General features: G+C 55.0%; 1 protein-coding gene and 1 long non-coding RNA gene across 2 annotated transcripts in view; one reads left to right on the forward strand and one right to left on the reverse strand.

Annotated features, from left to right (window-relative positions):
• Positions 1-1349: 1349 nt before the first annotated feature.
• The window catches only part of GRHL3 (grainyhead like transcription factor 3), a 34363-nt gene continuing 21612 nt past the window's right edge, over positions 1350-14100 (reverse strand). The window contains exons 9-16 of the mRNA XM_032302869.1: positions 13571-13729; positions 12927-13005; positions 12678-12811; positions 11234-11268; positions 10008-10096; positions 8785-8870; positions 6288-6352; positions 1350-2247 (exon numbers count right to left, since the gene is read on the reverse strand). Coding sequence (XP_032158760.1) covers positions 2133-2247; positions 6288-6352; positions 8785-8870; positions 10008-10096; positions 11234-11268; positions 12678-12811; positions 12927-13005; positions 13571-13729 — 762 coding nt within the window. The 3' untranslated portion in view covers positions 1350-2132. The remainder of the gene's footprint in view (positions 2248-6287; positions 6353-8784; positions 8871-10007; positions 10097-11233; positions 11269-12677; positions 12812-12926; positions 13006-13570; positions 13730-14100) is intronic.
• LOC116567658 lies at positions 2413-6543 on the forward strand. Its single transcript, XR_004276289.1, has 4 exons — positions 2413-2601; positions 3374-3460; positions 4084-4186; positions 6309-6543. It is a non-coding gene; the product is annotated as an uncharacterized LOC116567658 (long non-coding RNA).

Raw genomic sequence — 14100 nt, forward strand, 5'->3', positions numbered from 1 at the left:
GGTGACGTCATAGCCGTAGTGAGGCCCGAATGGACGCGGGCACTTGGATGCCTACAGTGTCCCTTGAGCTGTGCCATGTGAGCCGTATGGGGGTCTGAGGCCCCAGGAGACACCAGGAATACTGATCCAGGCATCAAATTTTTGTTCATCGTGGATTTTTTTTTTTTTTTTTTTTTTGCCTTTATAAAAAACCAAACCAAACAAAACTTTGCATTGGTTTATCTTAATTGCTGGGCTCTTGACTCCTCCTAAATTGTGTGCCTGAGATTTGCTGGCCTGACCCTAGTCCTAGCCTCAGCCCTGACTCCAGGCAGTGTGGTGGGAATTAGGACCACTGGCTCTGACTGTCAGAGCTAAGGGGCTCTTGGAGGCATCTGTAGTTTACAAATGTTTTAAAAGTTTTGTTCAAACAAAAGCTTACGGGAAACACTGATGTGTAAATGGCGAAAAGCTGATCTGCCATAAGTGAAGTCAGGAGGGTCCTCAGGGGTTGCAGCTGTCCCCTCCCCCACATCGAAGGGGCCTCAGAGACCCACCAATCAGCTCTGGGACTCTCACGATGATAGTTATAAAGTCCCATGGAGATCCATGTCCCTCATTCATAAGCCAAAGAAACTGAGGCCTATAGGCGGTGGTGTGCTAGGAAGCTGGAATGAAGGAAGGAAGAAAAAAGGGAGGGGAGGGGGGTGGAGGAAGGAAAGATGGAAAGGAGGGAGGGAGAGAGAGAAGGAAGAAGGAAGGAAGGAAGGAAGGATGCTCTCATTTGTCACTGTTTCCAAAGGAAGTAAAAACCTTGCTTTGTAGGTTTTTACAAACCTACAGTTGACAACTTGTCAGTTTCTGGGGTGTAAATACTCCCCCCACAGACCAACATGATGTCACGACCGCAGAGCTGGGAAGAGAGGGGAGCACCCATTTCTGTAAGCCACCAAGTCAGCTGCAGGGACAATGACTTGGCCCGGACTGTGGTGGCAGAAATGGCACAAGAATTCAGGTCATGTGGCTCCCAGCCTTGGGCTCTGCCTACTGGCCCCAGCTGTGCGGTCCTTGGCAAGGCCATCCTGGACCTTCCTGGGACTTCTCCATTTCCAGTCAATGGTCTTAAGGTCATAACATTCAGCCTGTGGGACTGTGCGAGACAGAGATCCCGACATCAGGATCCCGCTGGCTTCCAGGGGGCACCTCTGCTTCTCCAGTGCCCAGCATGTACCACCGGCCTTGGAGTCCAGGGTAAACTACCCACAGGACGGGAGGAGGTGGGTCTAATCAGCTTCCACCCTCTCCTCCTGGGAAGACTTTCACAGAAGGAACAAGTGTAGTTTTTGAAGTAATACATACGTAGAATTTTATTACTAAATACCATGTGAGTATACAAAATGCATAATTGAATAACAGCTAAAAAAAAAAATAGTCCAAGAATGTGTAATACACATTTTTTGAAATGATAAAAATGTATCCATGAAAAATATAAAATGTTGCATGTATATACAATATATACTTCTATATATATAACATAAATGAAAATAGTAAATAAGAAATGTGTACATGAGGGAACAGGTCTGGAAGCTGTTTTTCTTAGAGCAGCTCTTTGTTCCAATCAATCAGCTCGATTATTTACATCTTCTACCGAGGAATTCCATGAGAAAGAGAGTGTTTCCTCTCTGGTAACATTTAAAAATTGTTTGTACTGAAAACTGAGAGTTTTCCAGTTAATTGACCAAAGGTCTGAAGTTGATAGAAGAGTCAAGAATGAAAGCTGGATAAGAGTCAAGGAAGCTCTGGGAAAGAGGGTCTGCTTCCACCATCTGAACAGCCAACCAGGAGATGGACTGAAAGGACAAGCTCTTCTGAGGATGAGGCAGGCTGTGGGGATGTTAGCCAAGATGGCGTTGACTCTGGCTGGGCAGGCGCCGGCAGGAAATCCGGCGTAGATTCAAGCATGAGTTTGGGTTCAGGTCAGGACACTTCCCAGGTCCCTACATGACTCGGCATCCGTGGGTTTGCAATGTGAGGGCATTCAAGTAACAGCACTGAGGCACGAAGACAGGTTGTGTGAGGTGTGGGGCCACTTCCCAGATGGCTCCTTGCCTGGGGCCCACCCCAGGGGTTCTGAGAGGGTGGAGGCTTGGGCCTCACAGCTCCTTAAGGATGATCTGAATCTTGCCATCAAGCTCCCCCATGTCCAGCAGAAAGGCGACGTGGTTGCTATAGTGCTGAATGATGTTGTTGTCCATGTTGACCAAGATTCTGGAAGAGAAGAGGAGATGCATCTAGAATGTAGCAGGCCCCTTGTTTTTAGGGCCTCTGGATGGTAAGGATGACAGTACCCGTTCCTACAAATGTGCCCCCAACATTTCAGGCACATCATGAATGGTCTCCTGACCATCGTGACAACAAAGGTGGAGGGCATGATCCCCAAGCGGCTGGGCCACACCTCCGGTCATGGCCCCTATGGCACCAGACTGACTGGGGAAGATGCAATACTCCTTCGTCCCCGGGACAGAGTGGACTCAGACACAGAGTGAGAGTTCAAGCGCAAGAGGCTTGGTGGGGCGACCAGCGTGGTTTGGCTGCGCTAAGAGGCTGCGATGTGTCGCTCAGGTAGGCCTGCCTGAGTCAGCGGCAGGTGCCACACGAGGCGCCCTCTTGGTTCCACCCCCACAAAGCTGAAACCTCACTGGCAGAGCAAGAGTCTCAAAGGGCTCAGCCCTCTCTCCCCACATTCTCTAGGCAGGGACTTGGGCCAACCCAAGAGGGAAAGGGCCTCCACACTGGGCCCTACGCAAGGCGTCAAAGCCACTGTATATGCCGAAGGGCACCCTGCTGGCAGCCGCCTCCCTGATGAAGGGTCTCTCAGGCCCGACCCCATCAGCGTCCCCTTTGTCATGGAGGTGGGTGCCTTCACCATCCACCCCACCCCCCACACTAGCATTGACTGAGGCCTCTCCACCAGCAGGGCCCTGCTCCAAACAAAAACAAGGGCCACTCAGAGATCCCAGACCCTGCCCTCCAGGAGTTTAGAATCTAGTAGGGCCTGAGAAAAGGAATCCTTAGAACCTTATTACTCTGAGTGATAGATAGGGAAGCTGAGATTCAGAGAAGAAGTCATTTGCCTGAGGTCACACCATTAACAGACGGCAGAGCTGGGACTTGCGTCCGGACTTCTGTCTCTTTCCACTGTACCATTTTTTAGAAAGAAAAACACAAAAACCCTATACATAGAAGTTAGGAAGCGGCGTATATGAGAAAGGCAAAATCCAGGCCTGGGGGAAGAGTTCAGATGAGAGTTCAGAGTTCAGTTTCAAGTGGGGCAGGAGTCGGGGGCTAAGGGTCTCAGACTACTGCTCCTGACGGGTCGCTGTCTGTTTTCCAGGGGAACACCCCACCCCACCCCCACAGGAGGCGGTAGCCCTGTCCCTGTCATCCCCCAGGTCCGGAGGAAGGAGACCTTGCTGAAGCAGTGAGCCTAAACCTCTGGCCTACATCCCAGCCTCTGAGCCGCTGCAGCCAGACACAGCTACTTTCTGGAAGCAGGGCTGGTCTCAGGCTCCCAGGCCAGGGTGCTGCCTGCTGGGTCTAATTACGGGTTCCCACTTTCTCAGATCCCATCAGCCATTCCTTCATCTCACAGAGGGATCTCTGTCTGGGGGCTGCAGGCTGGGCCAGAGGGGTGTGTGCTGGGTCAGCGGGCCAGGTTTGTGTGGGTTTCTGATAGTGTTATTTCCGGGGTGCTTCTGGGTGCTGGGCACCGAGTGCCTTGCCTGCATGAACTTGAAGGCGCCTCCACCCACGCCCCAGCAGAGCTCCCAGCAGGCCCAGAGGGCACACCTCCATACAAGGCACCCCAGACAAGACCCCAGACCCTTCCCCCTCGAGGGCAGTGACAAGTGGGCCCTAGCAGCTGGGCTTGCTGGGAACCACTGCCCCAGAACAGGGGCCTCTTGTCCCTTGCCAACTTCTAGCTGTCTTCTGTCCTGGTTTGCCGGAAACCCTTGGCCGGCTACCAGACAAACAATGTATTTGTTCATCTTTCAAGCATTCAGTGGTGCTTGTAAAGCTGATTGTATCTACCTTTGTCCACAGGACTTTCAGGAGGGTTCTGTGAAAATAAACGAGGCCGCCGATTGGAATAGAGTCTGATGCCGAGGGAGGCGGCAGATGACCTTGGCCTCTCCTTTCCCAAAAGGTTTTTTTTGCGGACTCTTCTCATTTAAGCATCTCAGATGACCCTAGGCCTGAGGGCTGCATGGTTGGGGGTGTGTATGGGGTGTAGGGTGCCTCTGAAGGGTGGCTGAGCGCCGCCCTGGGCAATGGAGCCAAGCAAATGAAAGGCCTGGCTACGGCCTTTACTTGCACATTGCTTAGTGGTTAGAGGAAAAAGCAGGAGGCAAGATGAAATAGTGGGTGCCTGCAAAGGCTTTAGTCAGGTTGCTAGTTACTCGCCGGACCCTGGGACTCCCTGAACGTCAGTTTCCTCATCTCTAAAAATCCAGAACTCCATACCAAACTCAAAAGGTCCATGAGATGACGCTGGGGAGTTATTCGGCCCAGAGCCTAGCACACAGAAGGTGCTCCACACATGGGCGCTATTAAAATTTGGATTTAAATAGCTGGCTGAGGCTTAAGAGAAAGATTCTGCCAGTGGGGCCCAGGCATCCTTGTAGGATTTCCCTGTCCCCAAATCACACACACACACACACACAAACACACACACACACACATACACACACACACACCCCCATTTCCTAGCCCCTCGGCCCAGACTGCGGTGGGACCCGAGGGAGGCCGGCGACAGGTGGGGCTGCAGCCAGGGGCACGAGCACGGGCATCGAAGGGGAAGTGGGGCTGGGCTTGTCCGGGCAAAGCGGAGCCTGCCCTCTGCGAGGAGGATTCCGCTCCAGAGAGCGTGTGAGCCCCAGTCTGAAACCGAAACTTGGAAGGAAAAAAACACACAAAACCCTAGATACTCATACAACCAAAACCAAACGGGTCCTTTCCCAGGGGCTGCGGGACAGCCCCCCTCCCCCCCTGCCCTTCTGTGGGAGGCTGGGTGGGAACCAAGGAGGAGGGAGGGTGGGAGGCCAGCCCCTGGGCCTGCCTGGATGGGGCAGCGCCTGGGTACAAAGCCTGCCTGTCTTTGCAAAGCCTTCTGAGAAGGAGAGCCCGCAGACAGTAGCCACGGGGCGGTGCCCAAGCACCTTCCTGGGGACACAGCAAGTGTAGCCGCAGTTACACGGTCATGAGCAGGAGGACGGGGTCTGAGCTGCAGGCAGGGCCCTGAGAATGCATCCTCTGGGCACAAAATTGATGCAACAATTCCTCACTGGCCTGGAGGCCCCATGCTGGGCTGGTGCAGGGACTCAGTTAGCAAGGGCTGTGAGGGTCCAGTTCACTGGCTCTGACCAGGGGACAAAAATCTGGGGGAGGGGAAGCAGTCACCACGTGACCCTCCATCTCCCCCTCCCCCGCCAAGGGCTCTCCAGGACAGGTAGCCAAGGGTGCTGTAGTGGTGTTGAGCACTAATCCCCAGCGACCCACAGTAGGTGCCACATTGCCCCACCCTCTGGGAGGTAAAGCTTTGTTCCCTCCTGCCTCATCCAGACCTGAAGGTGGAGGCCTGTGGAGCACCCCCAGGGGTGGGTTGGGGGTGGGGGGCTCTCTCAAAACCACACCCGGTCACCTCACAGGTCACCGGTCACCGCTCCCTTTCCAGACTCCTCCCCAGCTACTCCCTCCTTGGGCCCCTGACTCAACCAGCGGCAGCGCTACTGGGCCCTTCGGCCTCCTTGCCTTTCCTCCGCTGTTCCTGCTCCCGAATATTGCTTAGCACCTCTGAGCCTCAGTTTCCCTATCTGTGAAGTGTGAGTCATGGTGTCTACCTCATAGCGTGGCTGTGAGAGTTAAGTGGGATATGTGTAGTCCCACATCTGCCACACGGTAGGCGGACGAGGGAATGGTAGTCACTGTCGCCAGCATTATGATCAAATGACTTGGCTATCCCATGGCCTTGGACTTGGGTCTGGCTCTTCTGATCTCTGGGCCTGCCCTGGCCTCCACCTGTGGTCTCTACAAAGACCCTTCCCTCCGTCTGCCTCTTCTTTCCTTCCCGGTGCTGGTCAGTGTCTGGTCTCTACAAGTGGCCTTGCCTGACTGGGGGCTTTCGGCCCAACTGCACAGCCCTTGAACTCTCCACAAAGCCAATGCATTGGGAGCTCCCTGAGCCAACATTTCAGAGGGAAAGGGTCCTCGAGGGGGTCATGGGAGGGAGAGCTGTTCTGAGCACTTACCCCCGCTTACATTTCTTGTAGACTTTGTAAATGTTCTCTTCAGGGAAGCCATACTTCTCGGAGATCTGGAAGAGAGCAGTAGGGGGGTTGTTATCTGCTGCCCAAACTGGATCCTTTCCAGCCTTTCATACTCTGACTTATATTTCCTGGTTATAAAAGTAATATACATCCCTACTGTGGAAAAATGCGAAGAAGAAGTTTACAATTGTCCATAATCCTGTTTCTCAGAGACGAACATGTGTGTGCACTCTCTCCCATCTTTTGGCCACAGTGTAGATTTTTTACCTTTCACATGGATAGCTTTATAGAACCTTCTTACTTCCCGTTGTATGTTATAAGCCTTCCCGCATCACAGCAAACCCTTGACAGACTACACATTTCGTGACTGTACTATATCCCAAAGAGCGTCCCTCGGGTCCCCCAACCCCTGCCCAAAGCCAGTGCCCAGGGCCCCCCACTCAGCAGCTGCTGACTCTGGGTGAGCTAGTGGTGGAGACAGTCGTACTAGAGGAAGGGACCAAACTGGCCCATTTGAAACCCTCGGGGCAGTTCCCGGAGTGAGGAAGACCTCCACAAATGGTCACTGTTGTTTTCGAAGGGGAGCCCTGGGGAGGCTCCTGTCCCGTCATGAGGGGGATCGCCCAGGTAGTGTCCCCCTTGCGGCAGGCATGACGAACCCCATCGGATGGGTGAGAATGCCAGGCTCCACGAAGATAAACCACGCACCCTAGGCCCAGCCAGGTCCCAGGTTTCCTGCCCCATCACATCCCAGGACATTAGTGCTCGTCCTGCGGATGGGGAGCCCGAGGCTCCGAGGCCTGTGAATGGCCTGCCTGAGCTCACCTCTCCCCAGACAGCCGGAAGTTACCTCTGGGGCTGACAGGTTTGGTCTGGTCCCAGCTCTACCACCTGGAGCTCATACTCTGAGCGAGTCCCCCTACGTTGCTGAGCCCCACCTTCCTCGTTTATCAAACGGGAGCAAGCACGGGAGGTCCACACAGTGTGGTTCTGCTTGGGAACTGAGAAGATGATGCAAAGAGCCCAGCCCAGGGTCTCACCCTGGTGAGAAGCTCAGTCAGAGGTTGCTATCTGCTGTTACCTGCCTTGAAGCGGCAGCGAGCCCCAGATCAAGGGCTTCAGGCTGAGGTCCTCTCTGGGCCTTTTAGGAAGAGGATCAGATTCAGCTTCTCAGTTATTCTCTGTCCTGACAGAGATCCCTCTGAGCCAGAAAAATTCTTAGACTATTTACGTGGATGGCGATATGGCTAGAAGCTACCAGGAGAAAGATCTCAATTCAGTCTAAAGAAGAACTCAGGAACTTCCTAACCATAAGCTGCACAAAGACAGCACAGGCTGCCCTGTATGGTGGTGAGCTCTTCATCCCTGGGAGTATACAAGTCAAGTCAAGTGGGTATCCACTTGGAAGAGCTACTGGGAACAGAGCTCAAATATGAGATGGGGACCCTTTTAGGTACGGTCCAACCCAAAGATTCTGAGTTAATGTTCAGATAACATTATTGGACTTTCGTGAGGCCAGCTTCTGGGGCTGGTGCCAACCAAGCAGGGAGGACAATCTGTAAAGGGTTCAGGAGGGTAACACAGAGTGGAGAGAGCCTGGGCTGGACTGCAGCTCTGTCACTTCTAGCCACTTGGGTAAGTCGCCTGATGGCTGGGAGGCTCTTTCCTCATGAAAATGAACAGATAATAACAGTACCCACTTTTGGGGGGGTGTTAGGAGATTTTGGTGAGCTAGCAAACGCTGCATGCCTGACAAAATGCCTGGCACATAGTGGGTCTTCAGTAAAAGGTAGCTGGTGTTACTATCGGTTCACTCTCCCTTCCCCGGCCCACCATGTTGGAACCCTCTGGCTGTCCTGTGTGGTTCAGCCTTCGAGCCCAGCTGGCTCTGGTGGAGGCTCATGTTTGCTCAGTTCTTCGCTGAGCCACAAAGCTGCTGTGGGTCTCATTCAAAGCTGTTTCACCCGCTCTCTGGTAGTCTGGGGGAGGGCTGGGGAAGGTCTCCTTGCCGAGACACCACCTTTCGCTGCCACTCCCCCCCCACCAGGGCCCCCCAGCCAACCACAAGCTGCAGGAATGAGGCCCCCCTGGAAGAGAAAGAAGAGTATCTCTGGGGCCTGGCCTTTTTGGGTTTCATTCCCATTAAAACAGAAACAGGTTTGCAAAGCCAACAAAAAGCTCTGGCCTGTCAGACAGCAGCCATCAGATTAAGGAGGATTTATGGTGTGTGTGACTCCCAGGGTGGAGCCAGGGTTCTGGCTGGGAGATAACATCACAGAGGCACGCCCCCACCAGCCAGGCCTGGAGGCCCCCCTAAATGGGGTGGGACAGGTGGACCATCAGAAAGCCACGGTTCCAGCGTATTCCTCCTCAGAGCCTTCCTGTGTGAAATCAGAACTGTGGCGTGAGGGGTGGGGGACAGGAACACAGAGTGGGGGTCCGGCCAGAGCTGGGGGCAGGGGGTCCCAGAGCCTCTTACCGCATTCCTCAGCCCTTTCAGATCTGGGGTCTTCAACATGAGAGCATCAAACACTTCCTCAGTCTCCCTCCGCACGTACAACAGAACTGAGAGGCAAAGAGGTGGGTTTTAGTGGTAAGGGGAGGACAAACGAGCCTGGGAATATACCTCAGGGGATGGGAGAACCTTCAAAAATATTATTTTTTTAAGGTTGTTTTTTTTTTTTTTATTAGAGAGAGAGAAGCACAGAGGGAGAGGGAGAAGGAGACTCCCTACTGAGCAGACAGCCCGATGTGGGACTCGATCCCAGGACCCTGAGATCGTGACCTGAGCAGATGCTTAACAGACTGAGCCAACCAGGTGTTCCCCCTGCCCAAATATTATTTGTACCATAAGGCTGATGTCTGCAGAAAGGGCAAATTCCTGCTGAGGGTCTGTACCCTGATAGGAAACACCACCCAGCTCTGCAGGTCCCGCACTCAGACTGGGCTGACTTGGGCAGGCTCGAATCCCTCCCTGCTCTACCGCCTGCCAGCTAGGTGACCTTGAAGACATTTTCCCATCACTGAACCTCACTTTATCCAAACGGGAAATGGAGGTGGCTCTGCCGTCTATTTCACAGAGTTGTTGGGGAATTAATGACATGACATTTTATAAATACCAAGTGCAAAAAAAACCCAAAAAAACAAAAAACAAAAAAACAAGTGTAGTACAAGGCTCAATTCAAGGTTGCCAAAAGCTTTTGATCTTAGCTGCTGGTTGGTTTCTTCTTGATAATCAGCTTCAGCCTCCCAGAGGTTTGGGCTGCCCCTCTCCCAGGAAGTCACAGATTTAGGCTGTCGAAGCCAGAAAGCCAGGTATGGAAACCCAACTCTTTTCCATCCCCCCGACCCTCGGCCCCAGCAGAGAAGGCGGGCACTTGCCCAGCACAATGAGCCTGTTGTCTTTGCCAGCTGCCACAGGATGCCCATGTCTACCAAAGCCAGAGGAGGCAGAAGCCCTCCAGCTCCATGGATCTCTCTCCAAGCACCGTGGGCTTCCCCCTAGCCCCCACCCCACCCTCAAGCCTTGGCCCAACTCCAGCTCTGAGGAGTGAGGCAGCCCCTTGGGCCTTCTCTGCTGGGTTGGATGCTGCCCTGGCTGCCTGGGCCCCGGTAGGTGTTTGAGGCTTTGGGGCCTGTTTCATGGGGAGCTGGGGACTCTGTGGTGTGCTCCAACAATGGATGGGCCAGGAGTGAAGGTACCTCTCTGAAGATCGTCTTCCTTAGCCTTTTTGGAGGGCAGAGGCTCAAAGTCCTCAGCGAAGGGTGAGCAGGTGCGTTTCAGAGGCAACCTGGGGGGGAAGGGGGGACAGAGGGGAAAGGGAGGGGCTTGTGAGAAACCCAAGGGGATCCCAGAGTCCGAAGGGACCCCAGAGGTACAGAAGATCCCATGAGGGCAGACCCAAAGCAGTGGGAAGGCGGTGCAAGCAGCAGGTTCTAGAATTGGGACAGCCTGGGTTCAAATCTCACTCACTAGCTGGGTGACTCGGGGGAGTCCCTTAGTCCCTCAGGGTCCCCATCTATCCAATGGGGTGACGAAACAATGACAACAAGACTTCATAAAGTCGTGAGGCTGCAGGAGATCACACAGACAGCTTCCAGAGCTGCGAGTGGGGTGCAGCAGGGCCTTGGGGAATGACGACTGTTTCGCCATCAATAGGATGGTTTTTTGAAAGAATCTCCTTGGATGGGCAGTGGGGAGAGGGGGCAGGGCTACGGGATTTGGAGTAAGGCACACGGAGGTGTCAGCCTGCCGGCGCTGTGTGAGCTTGGCCAAGTCACTTCGCTTCTCTGAGCCTTGGCTTCCTCATCCGTCAAGGAGAGCAAACGCCCCTGCTTGCGTGCCCCATGGGGGCTGTGGTGGGGGGTCAGGTGACCTAATTTGGTATGGAGGCCCCTCCTGAAAGGTACCCCTTGTTTATGGGGGCAGGACACCGAGACCAACAACAAACGAGCTTTCCCTTTCACCCACCACCTTCTCATCCCTGGGCCTGCGAGGCCATGCTCCCCCTCGGACAGACCTCTAGGCTAGAGAGAAGGACATCAGGAGGGGACAAGTCACCAGGCCCCTCCCTCGCCTCCTGGAGTCTTGGTGGGGTGTGGACCCCCCAGTCCGTCCTGCAACACAGCGTCCCCTCCTTGCTCCCCACATCTGCTCTACCATCTCGGAGGCTTCTTCTTTCGCTTTTTACAAGCATGTGTCTCGCCAGAGATTCGCCAACTTTTCACATAAAACAAACCCATAAAAACGTGGGCAGTTTCAGTGAGAAAGGAGCGTGAATCTAGCTTGGGGGCTGGGGGAAGAGTCTCCCGGCTGCTTCCTGGGTGCCCCTGCCCTGGCTTGGGGCGGGGGTGGGCAGCGCAAGCAGTGGAAGGCCAGGTGGGGGCGGGGAGGAGGTGAGGAGGCCCCTCGCTGTTTCTCTCCGTACCTGTTGGAGCTGCTCTGACCCACCGAGGGCACTGCCTGCAATGAAGACAGAAGACATTTTCCATCACATGCAGGAAGATGAGAGGGGCCTTCCGCTGCTGGAGGCTTTCTGGGAGGAGGGGGCCCAATCTTTGATTGGGGGGGAGTTGGGGGGAGGGGAGATGCAGTTGGAATGCCTTTCCAGCTCATTCTGCTCAAACTAAGTCTTCTTAAGTGAGCTGCGATCATGAGACAAAAGGCAGCATCCACCCCAGGGAGAACCAGTCGGGGACTCAGTGGACACAGGAGGTATTGAAGAAATATGGCAGACCCTGTGTGCCCCACCTGAGCCCCAGCTCACCCAGAAGGGCCAGGACTGCACACCACCCTGCAGCTGGGAACAGGGCCCCTCTCTTCCCCATGGAGCAGCCATCAACCTGGCCACAGGGCCCTTAATCCCAAGAGAGTGGCCATCTCCTGACTTGGGGCCTTTGGCTAGGGAGAAGAACTAGAGTCATGCAGCCATCAGACTATGGGGTCACAGAACCGCTTCCGGGGTGGCGGGGCGGGGGGCAGTGATGGGAGGATGGCGGACACAGGAAGGGTTTTAAGTATGTGCCACCGGCCACATCAGTACTGGCTGCCCTTTCGGTTCCATAAACTCTTAGTGCACTGAACGCATCTTGGACAGCAAGAGCTATTTCTGCAAACGTTCTCGCCTACATGGCGGTAGGGGAGGGATCCTCGATGGAAGGAAAATCAAATTGTTTAATATGGAAGCAAACTACTAGCCAGGCTCACCCATCCTGATTCCCCCACTGACATGCTGTGCGGCCTTCTCTGGAAAATGGAGGGGACAACAGTATCTACCTCAAAGGATGGCTCCCTGGCCCAAGAGGTGCTGTAGCTAGAGTTTCCGGGCTCGGCTTCTGAAGCCCAGGTGCCTGGGTCCAAACCCTGGCTCTGCCCGTGCTGTGGGGTTTGGTCTCTGGGCCTCAATGTCCACCCCACGAATCCAGGGAGAATGACAGTGTCCGGCCGATAGGGAGGCAGGGAGGGGGCGAGAGGTGGTGCGTGGGGGGCCTTGAAAGCAGTGCCTGGCATATAGTGAGCGCTCACAGGCCTTGCCATGACCACCGTGGTCCACTCCATGGGGAGCCAGCCACTAGAAACCTCCATGAATGCTCCAAGCATGAACACTTCAACAGTTATGAAGTCCATTTCTTCCACTGACTTTCTCTCCAGTAGAAAAGGTCACTAACATTGTCCGAACAAGTGTCCATTCTTTAATCCCATGGGATTCAGTAAAGGTATCTTCATTTTGATGTAAAAAATATCCAGACCTACGCTCGTCTAAACTGGCCTGTTGTGGCCGCGTGGCAGGGGCCTCTGCACCAATCAGCGACGATTGCCCCCCTCCCCGCCCCCGCCAGAGGCTGAGACCCTCTCTGGCCAGAGACCCTCACCCCTCCAGGACGCTGCAGACCGGAAAAGTGCACGTTGGGGATGAACAGCACGGGTGGGGTCTCCAGGTCAGCCTCGGGCCGCAGGTATGTGGTCTCATTGCCCCTGAAGCCGGACAGCAGGCAGCCCTTGATGCCTGATGGGAAAAGGAAAGCCCTGTGTCTGGGACCCCTCCGTTCACACCCCCAGTCTCCAGTCTCCATCTCCCCTTTGCCCCAGGCCAGCCCAGCCCCTGGGCCGTCCCCACTGACCACTGCTGCTGGAGTCGGGGCACTTGACCTTCCTCCGGAACTGCTTCCGCTCATCATCCCTCATTTTCCTCTCTGCTCCCTGCAGGGAAGCGGGGAAGGGGGGTCACCAAGGGTCTTGGGAGGGCCTGGCTGTCTTGCATCTTAACTACGGGCCAGCCTTCTGGGGCTGCCAGACTTCTAGAGCTGCTGTCTTCCCAGAGTGAGACCAGGAAATGGGAAAGTAGCAGTGCCCAACCCGCCGGGCCCAGCCCAGCCCAGCCCTGTCTGAAGTCAGTCCAGGCCACGAGAGACAGACAGACGTGGAGAGAGAGGAACAGACAGAGGAGCATGAGGAAAGTGGAGTGAAAGAAGGACAAGGAGAAGAAAGAGAAACATGAGAGAGACAGACACAGAAAGACACATGGAGAGATCTTCGGAGAGATCTAGAAAGAGATCTTCAGAAGGAGACCGAGAGGGGAGACAGCAGCACAGAGAAAGGGAGGAAAATATACTTCGAGGCCAGGACAGACAATGACAAGCCCACAGAGGAGGGGGACAGGCCGAGAGCAAGAAGCAGAGAGAGACAGACACACCCCACATGGCTGGGGAGGGCACACAAGTGGGAGCTGGCCCTTCCCCCTCCCAGAGCCCCCAACCCCGGCCACCTTGTCACAAAAGATCTTGATCTGGCAGACGGCTCGGTGCACCAGGCGCTCGGCGCCTGAGCCGCAGTCATAGGTGTCGATCTGCAGGTTCAGGGGGACACCCTTTACCCCCTTCTGCGAGGAGAAGTCTGTGCTGAGGCAGTTGACACCGATGAACACCTGGGGACAGACAGGGGAGCTGGAGAAACAGTGGGCCCTGCGCCAGCCCTGCTGTCCCTTGAGCACTGCTCACTGAGCCTACTGTGCACCTGGGGAGTCACGCCTGTGCAAGGCGCCCATCACCATCACCGACGGCCAGACTGGGGCTCAGGGTGGCACGCCAGCCTTCTCCAGGGGACATGGGGGTGGGTGTGGGTGCGGCCCAGTTGGCGAGGCAGCTTCCACTAGACTGCCCAGGGCAGCCCAAAGGATCAAGGCCCTGAGAAGGAGATGAGGAGGTCCCTCAGGGGCTTTCATGAAAGTCCAGAGCCTCATTGTTCTGCCACCCAGAGTGAGGAGGTATGGAAGGGCCATAGCCCGTTCCCCCTGGG

The sequence above is a fragment of the Mustela erminea genome, chromosome 10, assembly GCF_009829155.1.
Source record: "Mustela erminea isolate mMusErm1 chromosome 10, mMusErm1.Pri, whole genome shotgun sequence".
Taxonomy (NCBI): Eukaryota; Metazoa; Chordata; class Mammalia; order Carnivora; family Mustelidae; genus Mustela; species Mustela erminea.